Source organism: Silurus meridionalis, chromosome 11 (assembly GCF_014805685.1).
Source record: "Silurus meridionalis isolate SWU-2019-XX chromosome 11, ASM1480568v1, whole genome shotgun sequence".
Lineage (NCBI taxonomy): Eukaryota > Metazoa > Chordata > Actinopteri > Siluriformes > Siluridae > Silurus > Silurus meridionalis.
The window spans coordinates 14,848,890-14,863,752 of NC_060894.1; the positions used below are offsets into that span (position 1 = coordinate 14,848,890).

Genomic DNA, 14,863 nt, shown 5'->3' on the forward strand with positions numbered 1-14,863 from the left:
TAGGAAAATCAGTACTTAACTTAACATGGTTTATGCTATTCAAGGTTTGGCATCTGGCTAGCCATTCACTGAAAACACAAGATACGTATTTTTGTGCATGAAAACCTCTTACCCACATTCTGACCATTACATGAATCTCTTGACCTATATCTGCATAATTTTTATGATTGATTGAATAATTAGATGAATAAGCAGGTGTAACAAAGTGGCTGTTTAGTATATATTCTACCAGTGCTGAGATCTCACTATAAGTGCCTGAATATGGCAGCCCACTATGTATTTAAAGGGCTTAGAGAAGAGGCAGATTATTTACTGCTACATGAGTACTAGAATCTGCATAAAAGGGGAAATGTGTGCGTTTGTGTGTGTGTGTGTGTGTGTGTGAGTGTGTGTGTGTATTTGTAAGTGAGTGAGTGAGTGAGTGAGTGAGTGAGGGAGTGAGGGAGGGAGGGAGGGAAAGAGAGAAAGTGAGATAGTATTTCAAAACCTCTATGTCTGTGTATAGTGTAAACCAGTGTGAGTGTAGGTGGTTGTGTTCGGTTCTGCCTGCATGGCGTGTGTGTGTGTGTGTGTGTGTGTGTGTGTGTGTGTGTGTGTGTGTGTGTGTGTGTGTGAAGCATTGTGACTGCTTCTGTGTGGGTGATACTCTCTGGGAAAGCTAATCTGCCTGAAGTGTTAGAGGAGTTGAAGGGTGTATATAGAGTCAGTTTATACCATGCAGTTTAATGATTAAATAAAAGACCCCTTAATAGAGCCAGGCATAAGCATATATAATGTATTTCCTGCATTTGAAGATGATGGAACAATATTTGAAACCCCAAAAAGTCTGTTACATCTCACACTCATCCCCAAAAAAGTCTCATCCTCCTCTCAACCTCACGGTGCTGTGCTGAAAATAAGCCAAAGAGACTGAAATTAATAATACGTTTCTTTGTCCTTTCACTTATGGCGATTTTAAATGATGTATGAATGTTATGATGAATATGATATAATATATTTAAAGAACTGGACATAATTCATGTCCTGTCAGAAGTGCTAAAATAGGAATGACTTGCTGTAGAAGCACATCTCCAGAAGGAGGAGGAGCAGGAGGGATGGCAGAAATTGCGTCACTCAGAAGACCAAAAAATTTTTTTATAAAAGAAATAAAAGACATGGATTATGGAGTAGTTTATTGATTTAAAAAAAAAATAATAAAGAGCATTTCGATTTGACCGAGCTGTGTGTGCTGTCGAGAAAAATATTCTAATCAACCTTATCTCGCGTGTTTTAAATCCACCCGTGATGTGTCTGCTCATAGATGGGTTCTGAGTTCCGACAGTGCCTTTCATTGTATGTCTCTGCTTGCAGCTTTGTTTGTCTAACGTGCCTCTCTGCAGACTGATGAGATTCATATGACTAGTAGCCTTTTACCAGCAACCTGTGGAAAAATGAGTGTTTAATTCAGATTTCAGAATGCATTGGGCAGTAATGACACAAGTCCTCAGGTCAACATATCACTTACCTCAGCTATAGTTGATCAGTAAAACTTTACATTTGGATTTATCCATAGGATCGATACTTTCACACAGTGTAAATTATGAGTCCTCAGTAGAGATTCTGCTCATGTATTTAAATTTGCCTTCCAATACAAGTAAATCGCTATGAATTACATTGATCTGGTTTGTGCTAACAATATGTGGTGTGGATTTCTTTATGTAGTCAATATCTCACAGCCTGGTCAATTTGCTTTTTTTAAACTTTAGGATACAACTGAAACGATGGGCCAGCAACATGCATAGGTTTGCAGCATATTAATCATGTGGATGTTGCAAAAGCTGCAACCTTCATAGATAGAGCTTTTATACTTCTGTGCTCAGCAGTTGTCATGGTGATACCAAAGGACTTGGGTTGAATATGAGTAATATGCTAAAATTCACTGCAATTCCACCAATGTGCTATCTACTCTTTCCATTGACAGGAACGCTCACTTTTATTCTTCTCAAGAATTTTTTTCTGATAAGACAGGTTCAGTTCAGGTTTAGCAGACACTATGGGATACTGTGCTTCAATCCATAAAAATATCAATATAACCATCTGCATGTTCCATTATTAAAAGCTACCATTGAAAAAAGTTTACATATCATCTAAACCAGTTTAGAAAAATGTGAAACAGTATAAAGCCAATGATGTAATTGATTTTGAATTATTATATTTACAGAAAAAACCCTGACTTTTAAAAGTTAAAAATTTAAAAGTTAATAACAATAATGAATAGGATTTAAGAAGAGTTAATAACATTAATGAATAGGATTTGTTAGTATAAAACACTAGACCCAGCAGAGACAACACTTTGCTTGAACCAATTTTTTTTTCCATTTTTGGTCCAAAATGCAATTCGTTTATGAAATATTAATACACATGATTATTTAATCAGATACAAAACATTTTATATTTACATGCACATTTGCGTTTTTTTAAATTGTACTTAATACTTGGGATAAAGTGTTTTCGAATTATGTAATACTTCCCACATGGACCACAATAGACTAGTACGAAGTGAAAGTGCAAAAGGTTTACACTCAGCATGCAGTGGAACAGAAAGGAACTTAGATCAATAACCATGTTTAAAGATGTGAACAAAAGTGTGTGCTGAAGAGGGGCTTCATGGGAGATTTATATAATGGCAGTGAGTCAGAAAGTGAATCACTGAGGAACATGGAGAAAAAGTGAGAAGAAGAAAGGGAGATGGGGAGGAAAATGCAGAAAATAGATAGAAAGGGTTGCAGAGAGTGGAAGTGAAGATTTTTCATTTTATACAACATAGCGATGAAGGTTTAGCTAAAACTGTTTGGTATGTACTTAAGAAATCTAGACATTCGCAAGTCTAAAAAATTATCTTTTTATAATTATATATATATATATATATATATATATATATATATATATATATATATATATATATATATATATATAAACACCTGCATCAGTACAGCAGCAATACATTTAAACACAAATACCAACATGTAAAACTCTTATGAGATCCGTAGTCCCAAAAATGGCTATACAGATGTGTAAAATATTAAACAAGGATGTTTTTTTCTTCCTGTGATCAGCTGTGTTTCATTATTGTTCTCTCTGCCATTTTGAAGCAAGGATCACAAGGTAAAAATCTACACACCCTAACGTCTCATCTTGTACATAAATAACTGTCATTTTACAATATATCTATTTATATGTAACTGGACTTTGTGTTTGATTCACACATATACACACTTATGGTTACAGACATAGTGGGAGAAAAGGACATCTGTGTTTAAGTTCTTCATGGCAACTGAGCCTGAATCCTTCTATTCACCAGATGTTAGGGTTTGAAACACGCAGAGCAGCCCATCTTCGTAGTTGTTGTCAGCTGAGGGGAAATAGTGTCTGGAACCACTGATTTGAGAATATCGTTCTCGCTGGCAATGATGTGCTTGACCAGGAAATTTGCAGCATCATTGATGTTTAGATTGTCCTATAACATTAAGAGAGAGTGATTAAGTATTAGAAAACTCATAATGCAATTGTTTTCCATTATAAATCCTCTATGTAAACTCACTTTGAACATTTGCATTTGCACTATTCTGCATCCAATAAACATTGATTAAAATATTTATTAGCATATTTGAACCATGCATGTTAAAATAACTGACTCAACTGAATTACTGTGTACTGTCATGTTTGCACATATTAATCACCTGATATATAAATGGAGTGAAAGCAACATTTTATTTGCATTCCATTATAGGACATACTTCCTGAATATCGTGCAGTTAAATTAAATAATGCAGAAATTGCAGTTAGATTTTATTTAAATTATTTTATTTATTTTACGCTCCTGACTCCTATTTACACACAGTGTGAGATGCACTTATACTGCAGTATGATTTTACTCAATACTTTCTTTAATCCATTTAAATCAAATAAACAATGCCAATTATTAAAATGCATCAAAATGGTTTTGGTTTCTTGTTCAAGGAAAGTGGATGGTAAACTGAATTAATTAATTAATTAATTAATTAATAACTATATTTAGACAATTAATCATTAAGTGTAATAAGAAAAAACCTTGACTTGCTCCATAGTCTCTGGTCTCCTTCAGCATCTGCTCGATTTGACTTTTCCCTTTAATTAGGAATTGAATATTCAAGACCTATAATTAGAGGTCTCCTACATCTTGTGATCTCCTGGCATTGGCCACCTGACATCCTATTAGAGCCTAAGCAGGCTACATAAAGTTGCTTAGCTATTTCTAATCCAAATCCTATTTTCGTATCTGCAGGTGACTAGTCAAAAAGTCAAACACTACAAACAACAGCTTTATCGTTATATTGTTTAACTAGACAACATAGCATTATTTTTTTATGAACTATACTAAAATCTAGATACAATGTTTTAGATCAAATAAGCTTCCAAATATCATGAGCTTAATAGCATGAGCTTCCAAATATAATTTTTAACTGGGCTGATAAACAACACCATTATGCTAATGTATTAACTAATTTGCAGTTTGGTGCTCATGAAATTAAAGGGAAGACAAGAGTGAAAACTAGTAAGAGGCTTTATGAGCTAGACCTTACAAATTAAATGTTTTGTTTTTGTTTGCTTTTTTGCCTGCTTACGCCTTTGTTTAGTGTCTTCCGTATTCTCTCAAACTTTAGCAACATAACAATATGACAACCAGGAGTTTTCTATCTAGCATTAGCTATACCACTTGTGCTCCAGTCAGTCCTACTTGTTTTTCAAGCTGTGAAAAACACAGCTATCTACAGTAGTTGCGCACAAAAGTGCATGCAATATACTTTAGATGAATGAAGATTAAATGAGATTATTTCTTACGTGTATCTTAGCTGCTAGTGTGGGTACAGATATTTGATCCAAGAAAATGTTTTATTTCTACAAATTTCATTGTGTGTACAAATTTTCTTTTACCAAAAATATTTTATATTTATAATTTAAATAAAAAAGAAAATAACTGTTCACCTGATTTATAAAAAACATTGATAAAGGCACATATCAATTGTTCAACTGAGAAAATTAAAATTTTATTTGAAAACATGAGGCAATATTTAATTTGATGGCTGCAACACAACAGGGCCATGTTAACCACTGTGTAGCCTCCCCTCTGAAAACTGAGACAAGTTGCTGTAGTTTTGTAGAGGAATGTTGTGCTATTTGTGTCTGATATAGGATTATAGCTGTTTAACAGTCCTGAGTCTTATTCGTCATAGTTTTCATTTCATGATGTAATTTTCTTTTTTACTGGAGAAAGGTGTGGACTGCAGGAAGGCCAGTTCAGCACCAGGACTCTTCTGAAGCTATGTTGCTGTAACAGTATGTGGTTTAACATTGTCTTGCTAAAATATTTAAGACCTTCCCTGAAAAAGACATCATCTGTATGGAAGCATATATTCTTCTCAGCATTGATGTTGCCTTTCCAGACACGAAAGCATCCCCATAGCATCAGATATGTTGTCAGAATGTAGAGCAGTGTCCCAACCCACCGGCCGCAGACCGGCACCGGTCTGGAGTCAAATGGTACCGGGCCGTACAGAAAGAATACATAACTTACATTATTTCCATTCTATTTTTATCTGATTTTGAACAATGTTTTATTTTGGAAAATTACCGGATTCTCTTCGCCACATTTGTCTATGACTCACTCTTGATGCATGTCAAGATGCCTCGGTCACATGTCTTACCTCCATCCGCTACCTGCCGCTAACACATAATACATTACCGCTAAATTGAAACCCCCAAGCTAGCAAAATTAACAAAAACAACACAGTGGATTCACGTTTATTATTAAATTTAGAAAATACAAGTTTTTATGCCGGTCGTATCATTTTATTTTGTTGTATTTATCCGCCACACCTTAAAGGCTGGTCCGTGGCACAAAAAAAGTTGGGGACCGCTGTTCTAGAGGATGCTGTGTCCATGGTTTCCAAAAAGAATTTTGATTTGTCTGACTAAATAAGGTTTGATCTTTGATCTTATTACCCACGTTTTAGAGAAACACAGGGCACACATATGTAATAACTGTACAAGTCTAGGTCTTTTAAACCTTGGTTTTAAACATTTATTTTTAATATGGAATACCCTTTGAATTATGTTTTAGGTCCTCTTTAGGTATGCCAATACTGAAATAAATTGTCACATGGCAGCCAAATATAATTTTTATTCATTTACATTTCTAAAACTTACAATTGTGCATACAATCTGCCTATGCACATTTGATGAATTTCAATGTTATTAGAGAATTCTAGTTAAAATTTCTCTATCATAAACCATTTAGATTTTTTTCCTACACAATGTTGATAAAAGAGGCCCAAAGTGTGTAACAGCTTGTGTGTGACTGAAGTGCCACTTCTACTTCTGCCCTTTTCTTTTTTCAAATTTATTGATGCATGTGAATGAAAAAGATATGAATGGAGGGATTGAAGCAAGGTCTGGCAGAAAAACTGCTAATACCACTTATATCATTTTTTAGAAGCTTTAACTGCATATTAAAATGTATCCTAAAATCGATTCCCACATCTACAGTACAGTATATGCAATAAGTCAGTATGGTATCACAGATATGTGCAAAGGTTTATAGACTTTTGCTTTATTACTAAATATCATACTAGGCCATATTTGTAAACACAGATTAACTCTGGGAAAAAATTGCATTAATATTGCCAAGTTAGTATTACACCCTACCTTGGCTGAAGTTTCAAACCATCCCACAAATCCGTTTTCTTGGCAGAACTGGTCCATCTTTGGACCATTATTGACCAGAATGTCTTTGCTTTGGTCACACTTGTTGGCCAGAAGCACTGTGGTAATGCTTTTGCCATTAGCAAGTGTCAACTTTGAGTCCAGGTCCTCCTTCCATTTAGTGACTGCTTCAAATGTTGTGGGTCTGGTGACATCGAAAACGATGAACGCCCCCATGGCCTCTCTGTAGTAAACCCGCGTCATGTTCCCAAAGCGCTCCTGACCTTTAGGATCAGCAAGACAGACAAAAAAAAATATATATATGAGAATAGTAAAATAAGCACATCATTTTGTTAGAAAATGTTCAACTGAGTGCTATATTTATAAAGAAATTTCTGGTGTATTATTATTATTATTCTTTTTACATATAACATAGTTTATGAACTTAAACTTCATTCAAGAGATTTTTTTTTAGACTTTTCTTTTTTTGGGGCATGTATTCACAGCTTGGGTAAAGACCAGTATTACAATAGTTCTCTCTGGTTTGTTTACAGCAAATACTCCCATGTGATCTACCTCCAAATCTTACTCACATGAGACTAGTTCTCATATGATTGCACGCATACCTTCCACGTGGGAAATGAGCCTAGTTCTTAGACAGAGAGAGAGAGAGAGAGAGAGAGAGAGAGAGAGAGAGAGTTGGATGGCCAAAGATGGCACATGGGAAAAGTTTTTGATTATAAAATCGTGTTCTGTAGGAGGCACACTGAGGCCTCGCTCACCTGCCAATCCAAATGTGCCAGCTGGACCTGCTCCTTCATTTTACTACATATCTATGAGTAGGTCTAAACTGTAAACTCCCCAGTGTTGTATTAACTACAATGTTCATCTCTTTCCAAACCGGCTTACATAAACAGTGTAGGTGTTAATTTAATATTGGACATGTTTTCTGGGTATCTGAAAGTAAGCTGTTGTAGAGAGCTAAACAATTTTACAAACATATAGTTCTATATCAGACGTTATTATATTGTGATCTAACATATATCAATCGTTTAATCACGTGGGCAGCATCACTGCCTTCACTGTATTCCTATTGAGATAGAGCCACTGTGAGTGTTGGGAGCACTCAGGCTCATGCCTACCTGCTATGTCCCACAGCTGCAGTCTTACAGTTTCTGAGTCCCAGTTGAGAACTTTGAGAGCGAAGTCCACCCCGATCGTGGCTCTGTAGTTCGTCGAGTAGGTCTGATGAACATAGCGCTTAATGATGCTGGTCTTGCCCACCCCTAAATCGCCGATAACGAGGATTTTGTACAAGTGTTCTTTCTGATTGCGCTGCATGGCTCTCTGCGCGTTCTTTCCACTCAAAGTAGCGGAAAAACTTTAGTGATGCAGCCCAGGCTGACCCTGGAAGCCCCAGGCAGGGTGGGGCGGGAGAACAACTTGTGACCGGCATGTTGGAGTCTCTCGTGGGCGTCACGTTTCCTCTACCCCCTCTTCCCCCTCCCGAAACCGTGGAAAATCCGCGTCTGAGTGTGCGCCCGTACACACAAGAGTGTGTATTACTACTATCGTTTAACGTGTATTTATTTATTTTATTGGGTCCATTCGGATTTCCCTACATCTACTGTGCCTTTATAACTGATACATGCTTACACGACCTGTGATTTTTTACCTCGGAAAATGTTCTTGTAGTTAATAAAACCGGAATAATACGACAAAATACACCAATATATTAATGTATTGTTTATAGGATAATATTTAGGCCTTAAACACGTCACAACTCTTCCAAGACATAATATCGTCTATTAGTTGCTAAGCAACAAAACATGAAAGGATTTTGAAAGTACAGTGGCTTGATGATTAGATTTACTGTCCACATCAGGAAAAAAAACTATTAAATAATATCCAGTAGTGAATAGATTCTATTTATTATTAATGATAATTCAACTAAATATACGTATTCATCTTTCCCAACGCCAATTCTATTTTATCCCCGAATTCTACTCGGCTTACTGTGCGCGCGCGTGCGCGTGCGCGCCCACGCGTGCGACGGGAGGTGTCAAAGAACGCAAAGAGGAACAGAAAGAAAAAGAAAAAAGCAGACTGAGAATCAAGTTAACCACCGACTATTAACCATTTCTCCTCCTGACATAGTGTTGAACACATTAGATCCTTGCTATATTTTTAATGATATTCAATAGTAGTCTATTTCAACATTTGTTCCATACAATACAAATGCAACCAATAATAATTAATAATAATAATAATAATAATAATAATAATAATAATAAAATCTGAATAATAATATCTGTTTAGATAACTATTACAAAAAGTTTTACAAGATACATTCATTCCACTAACACAAAAGCATAAACTAATAATGATCAGCTTACAGTATATTACAGTAATATTACTAAATCAACTCAAATGTCAGGTAGAAAAATACCTCACACTTATAGGCAATATCTACATTCTCCAAAAAAAAAGTCAAAGAGTAAAAGATGCAAAATGCTTTTTAGAAAATATACAAAAGGAAACACTTAAGAGAGTCAGCTGTTGGCAGTGTTCTGCATGCAGACATAAATTATTATTACAGTAAATCCATTCCATAAATATATTGCACAATGTTAAATAAGCTGTGGAAATATGCACAGTGCACAACATGAGCAGAAAGTTTAAGCACTGCCTTTACTAATAAATAAATAAATAAATAAATAAATAAATAAATAAATAAATAAATAAATAGAACCTGTTTGGTACAAATGATGTCTATAAAAAAAAAACAAGTGTAATTTCATTAGGGTCGAAAGAAAACATATATGACCGATTCACATTCAAAAGAACGTTATTATTTTACATAACATTGCAACAAGATGCAAAGCATGTGAGCTTGTATGCTTGTCTACTAATTCACTAAGCCTTAAGTATTGCTTTCCCTAAGTTGCGCATCACGCAGCCAGCCAGACAGAACATTCTATTAAATCAAAATAACTAAACACATTTAAAGAATGACTTCAGACTCTGTCTTTGCATCATTGTCTACTTAACAATTTCATCTGAAGTGTTAAACAAAACTGTTGAGTGTTACTTGTCACTGAAACACAGTCACCTGGAAAATAATGGCATTTAAAGATTAGCTCAGTAGAATGGGTCCCATACTAACTAAAACAAGATATACTGTATATTATATATATATATATATATATATATATATATATATATATATATATATATATATATATATATATATATATATATATATATATATTCATATTCACTATAGTTTGTAAGAATGCCAGCCAAAAAACAGTGTTGTACACAAACAACAAATAATACAATGCCTCCATTTAGTCACATTTGTTTTTATCTTACAGGTATCATTGTTTGACATTGTTGGAATGTGACCACTGCCTGAATATCAAGCACAGTATAGTATCGCAATCCATAGTACACTGGTGTTTCCTAAGCAAAAATGTATGCGCACTGAAAGCCCTCAAGCTTTGACATCTTTGTTGGTGCACCGTATTCTAAAGCGTACAAAGAACATTTTAGTCCATGCTGTTCAGACTCAAAGAAGCTATTCAGCTATGTTCACTAAATCCCTGCAGAGTTTCTAGAAACACTCTTTCATCCCTGATCCTTTTCTCTGTATATCCTTGATTTCAGTTCTGCAGCAATGTGGATCAAAACTTTGCAACAGTGTAGTAAAACCTGATTTGAAATTAATGTCAAAACAGTATTTAAAATGCCCGCATGCCACCATTTTGGTAGCATGTGATTTGATCATCTGGAAGGCTAATTAGAGAGAGGAAGAGCTCTGGCTGTAGTTGCGGAGCATCAGTCGATCATACTTTGGGGAATTGCGCTCACACAGAGCCAGCCCTGAGTCTGGGCAGGTTGGAGAGTCACTAGCTGAGCCCAATGAGGAGTCCCTAAATGGGGATGGAGGTGTTAGAGCAGCCAGCTCCTCAAACTCCATGGTCCTGACTGCATATAAGGTGTCATAGGTGTTATTAGAGAGACTAGCAGGGGATGTCCTGCTGCTTCCACCTGTGACTACTCCTCCTGCGATGCCTACTGCCGAGCGAGGGGTAGCGTTAGCTGCAGCCACCACCTCTGCATAGGTGGTCACCATTGTCGAGCGCTGAATCTCTCGTGGAAGCATCTTGAAAGAAGGTGAGCAAGGGCCAGAGGCGTTTGTGGTACTGCCTGAAGGAGATCCCGCTGGCAGCATCATACTGTTGAGCTCGCTGATGTTTGCAGTGAAGCGGTTCACCACACTGCTTATTTGGTCCATAATGGATGTCTGCAATGGCCCACCTTGCTGTAAACGCTCTGTAAGGTATGTAGGCAGTGCTGCCACCGGCAAAGGCCGTTCTCTAACATTCTCCTCATCTTCACAGCAGTGCTGCATCGAACCACGCTGGCACACAGTGGGTAGGGGAGAGGGTGTGCGTGGGCGGTAGGTAACAGGGTAGCGCTGGCCACTCTGTGGCCTCTCATATGACACCTTTATCCCAGTATCTGAAGGTGCATCACAGCCTTTAGAGAAAGGTTTGATGATAGCTGTCTGATTGACCTCTTCTTTTCTCTTGATGTGAATGGAGATCCTCTTCCACAGATTTGGCCGGTACCCTCTTTCATTTTGTGCCCAAGTGACTGTTTTGCCATTTGAACTGCAGAAAGAAAACATGAATTCAGACCAGTAAATGTAACTGTTAACCTGTGTCATCTGAGTCATTATAGCTTGAAAACCATTTTATTTTCAAAAGTAGTGTACCTTTCGAGTTATTACAAGGCATCAGTGATATTTTTACAAAAATTAGTCTAAAATAAATACTAATCCAAATATTGAAAATGAATGGCACATCCATGTATTTAGTACAGTCTCATAAAACCCTTGCCATATTCCTTAATTCATACATTTGTAAATCTTTCCCATTTTTCTGATGTACAGACAAATAAATTTCATTTCAAATAAATGCTTATATTTATATATTTATTTAAGGTGTATATGTATCTGTATATGTAAAAGATAATTATTGCTGTTGACAATGTTATCATGGAATTATTAATAATGCCTGTCAGTATTTAACTGGCATTAAATGATGAATATGAGCTCAAAGTGCAAACATTCAGCTTTAACTGGAGGGAATCAAAACTGGGTGAACTTTCGAGCTTTCTGCTCAAAACCCTCCTAACTTCTTACTATCTGATCAATTACTATCTGATCAGTGCATGTGCTGCATACCACTATAATAGTTGACATTTTTCTTTGCAACCTAGTTTACGTATGAGGTAATTAGAACAAATCAACCACGCAAATTTGTCACTCTTTCGGCCAAAGATGCCCCTGTGTAGGTTTGAGAGTCTTGCTTCCATATGTCTATACCCAAAATGGTCCATCCAACATGTGCAAGCCTTATATAGGGTAAATCACACCAACAGAATAACAAAAAGTGCATGCTAAGTGGATTCTTAAAAACACCCATCACTTAATAGATCAGCAGAACAAATTTCTGAAAGCCAAAGGCTGGATGCTTTACAGTGAACAAAACTGCCTATTGGGCAATTACTAATTTAGGGCCTCGATGAAATGAAACCTAACTAAACTGGTTCCTGAAAAGCCTTTCATTTCATATGATAAATCGTGGAATGTGGCCTGTGCCAAAGCCTATTTTCACATTCCCATAAAACACTGTGTGGTGACAAAGGCATGATCAAGTGTCTTTTTTCAAATGGAAGAGTGGAACTGCGGAGGAGAGGGTAATTTCACGAATCCATATATGATTAATTGTGCACTTTTTATATACTCTTGCTCCCCTGCTTCTGGTTTTTCATACACTGCACAGAGTTTTGATCATTTTTTTGTTAACTTAATTTTGCAAATCAATTGATTGCCTTCATTCAACTGAGCCGAACTGATATCTTATGACACTACTTACCCAGAAGGCAGCTATTTGATACTCAATCCAACTGTTTAACTGTCACAGATGCATGACACAGAAGTAAAGGCCATACTTCTGTCCACACTGAGATGGTATTTATAGTTAATGGAAATGTAGCTTTTTGAATACACTCTCCAAAGTGGATACATTTGAGAAGAGAAGACAAGAATAAAAGAAAAATGCTCCCAAGACAAACAAGGAACTGAAAGCTGCGGCATGTGAAGCTAAGCATTTATGCTCAGCTATAAGAGATACATTGTTAAGCATAAAGGAAAATAAACATGGCGAGGCTAAAAAAAGAGATATGTAAAAGATTTATGTACATTCACAAAAACATTACTTGATTTTATAGTGAACCTGGTATTCTGAATCAATACGTTCAGCAGTGGCAGATTAAATCTACAGCAACTTGGCTGTAAATTCTGCAACTAACTAATGATTTTTTCCTGTGGCTTTCAGGATGGTAAACCCCTCTTTTTGTTAATGTTGTCCAATTTTAGCAGTTTGTGTACCTTAATAATTTTAGCAAGCGTGTGATGTGTAATTTGATTTCTGAGTGAATTGAATTAGCACATTTTTGTTAAGAATGTTTATTATGTGTATTAGGAAATATATGTCGAAATAACATTATTTAAAATAATATATTTGCACCCTATTTGTAATTGCTGTAAACAAATAATATAAGAATGCATAAATATCAATCACATCCACTATCTGGTAATTCCACTGCCAGGATGTTACTGCAAATGTACAAGATAATTATAACAAACCTGACATTGTCTGCTCCTGATCCACGTCGTTTCCACAGTTTAGCCAAACTGCTGGAACGGCTAGCCGATGAGGCGGACTTGCCATCACCCACATGCATCCTTACCACAGTAGATGTGGTAAAGGCACTGCGAACATTACGCTCTGGCTTGGCGAGCATGATGTAGACCTTTGGCACAAACATGCAGCACAAGGCAGTGGTAGCACTGAGACTGACCGAAAAGCACATAGTGATTATTTTGTAGTTGGAACCAAAATAGATAGGCACAAAGGCAAGCCAGATGATGCAGGTGGTGTACATGGTAAAGGCGATGTATTTGGCCTCATTGAAATTAGCTGGGACGTTACGAGTCTTAAAGGCATAAAAGGTGCAGCTGAGGATAAGCAGCCCATTGTAGCCTAATGGTGCCACAACCCCTAGTGTTGTTGTATTACAGATAAGGTGCACCTCTCGAATTGATGGGTAGTCATAGATGACCTGAGGTGGCTCCATGATGAAGAGTGCCACTATGATGGCCAGTTGCAGGAGAATTAAGATGAAAGCTATGATTAACTGGGCGCAAGCACTCATAAAGCGAGGCTTCTTGGTACAAATTTTTTTCTTGCTGCCAGCCAAGATGCGAGCGATGCGATTGGTCTTTGTGACTAGAGCAGAGTAGCTCATAGCAGGAGAAAGGCCGATGCCCAGTCTCTGTAGGTAGCAGTTTACTACATGTGGTTTGGCGATGAGGCAGAACGTGCAAAGGTAGCCCAGACAGATGCCAGCCAAAATGATGAAGCAAAGTTCCCTGCTGGAGGATTTCACAACTGGTGTATCATGGAACCTGATGAAAACAAGTGTCACGAAGGTGGTGGACAGAAGACCAAGGCAAGCAAAGACCACAGCACCAATGGGTTCAGGGTCTTGCCACTGTAGATAATGCACAGGTATTGGCTCACAACCTAAAAAAACGGAGAGAATTATTAGGACAGCACCTTCTTTTGTATTACATGCTTTCACTTAAAAAAAATACATTTATAACATTAATGAAAAAACAAGTACAGTGGTACCCTGACCTACGAGCGATTTAATGTACGAGTTTTCCGAGGTACGATTCATCACTTGGTTGAATTTTTTGCTTTGTTACGCAAACAAAAAATTGAGGTACGTTTTCGAAACGCCGCTGCTAGATGGCGAAGCGAAGCCAGAAAGCGAAGACTGTGACGAAAATTAAGATAAGCAAAGAAGATAAAGTTAAAAATTAAAGTTTAGGGATACGTAGTGTACAGTAGTGATAGCAAAAAATGAGTCTTCCATCCTCCTCCGCCTATCTCCTCTACTCTCCACCTCCGCCAGCGTCTTCGTTAGCTCCGGTCGTCTCATCTCCAAGGTAAGTACACTATACACTGTATAAAACCTTATTATATACAGTTGTGTTCAAAAT

The 14,863-nt window shown here is 36.8% G+C and overlaps 2 protein-coding genes across 2 annotated transcripts in view; both read right to left on the reverse strand.

Annotated features, from left to right (window-relative positions):
- Nucleotides 1-2,459: 2,459 nt before the first annotated feature.
- On the reverse strand, nucleotides 2,460-9,890 carry rab38b (RAB38b, member of RAS oncogene family). The gene is made up of 3 exons (XM_046861936.1): nucleotides 7,863-9,890; nucleotides 6,724-7,004; nucleotides 2,460-3,496 (listed from the first exon to the last, which is right to left on the reverse strand). The coding sequence occupies exons 1-3, from the start codon at nucleotides 8,059-8,061 to the stop codon at nucleotides 3,344-3,346; spliced, it is 633 nt and encodes a 210-aa protein (XP_046717892.1). The 5' UTR covers nucleotides 8,062-9,890; the 3' UTR covers nucleotides 2,460-3,343.
- A 126-nt stretch (nucleotides 9,891-10,016) lies between these two features.
- Nucleotides 10,017-14,863, reverse strand: part of grm5a (glutamate receptor, metabotropic 5a) — a 29,051-nt gene continuing 24,204 nt past the window's right edge. Inside the window, exons 8-9 of the mRNA XM_046861935.1 lie at nucleotides 13,442-14,381; nucleotides 10,017-11,399 (exon numbers count right to left, since the gene is read on the reverse strand). Of these exons, the coding sequence (XP_046717891.1) occupies nucleotides 10,523-11,399; nucleotides 13,442-14,381 (1,817 nt within the window). The 3' untranslated portion in view covers nucleotides 10,017-10,522. The remainder of the gene's footprint in view (nucleotides 11,400-13,441; nucleotides 14,382-14,863) is intronic.

Bases quoted from the DNA above. Each gene is read 5' to 3' on its own strand.
- rab38b (XM_046861936.1), bottom strand. From the start codon at position 8,061: ATGCAGCGCAATCAGAAAGAACACTTGTACAAAATCCTCGTTATCGGC. The intron at 7,005-7,862 runs GTAGGCATGAGC...CTGATCCTAAAG, and splicing joins GCAGCTGTGGGACATAGCAG to GTCAGGAGCGCTTTGGGAAC. The intron at 3,497-6,723 runs GTAGGGTGTAAT...TTAATGTTATAG, and splicing joins GGTTTGAAACTTCAGCCAAG to GACAATCTAAACATCAATGA.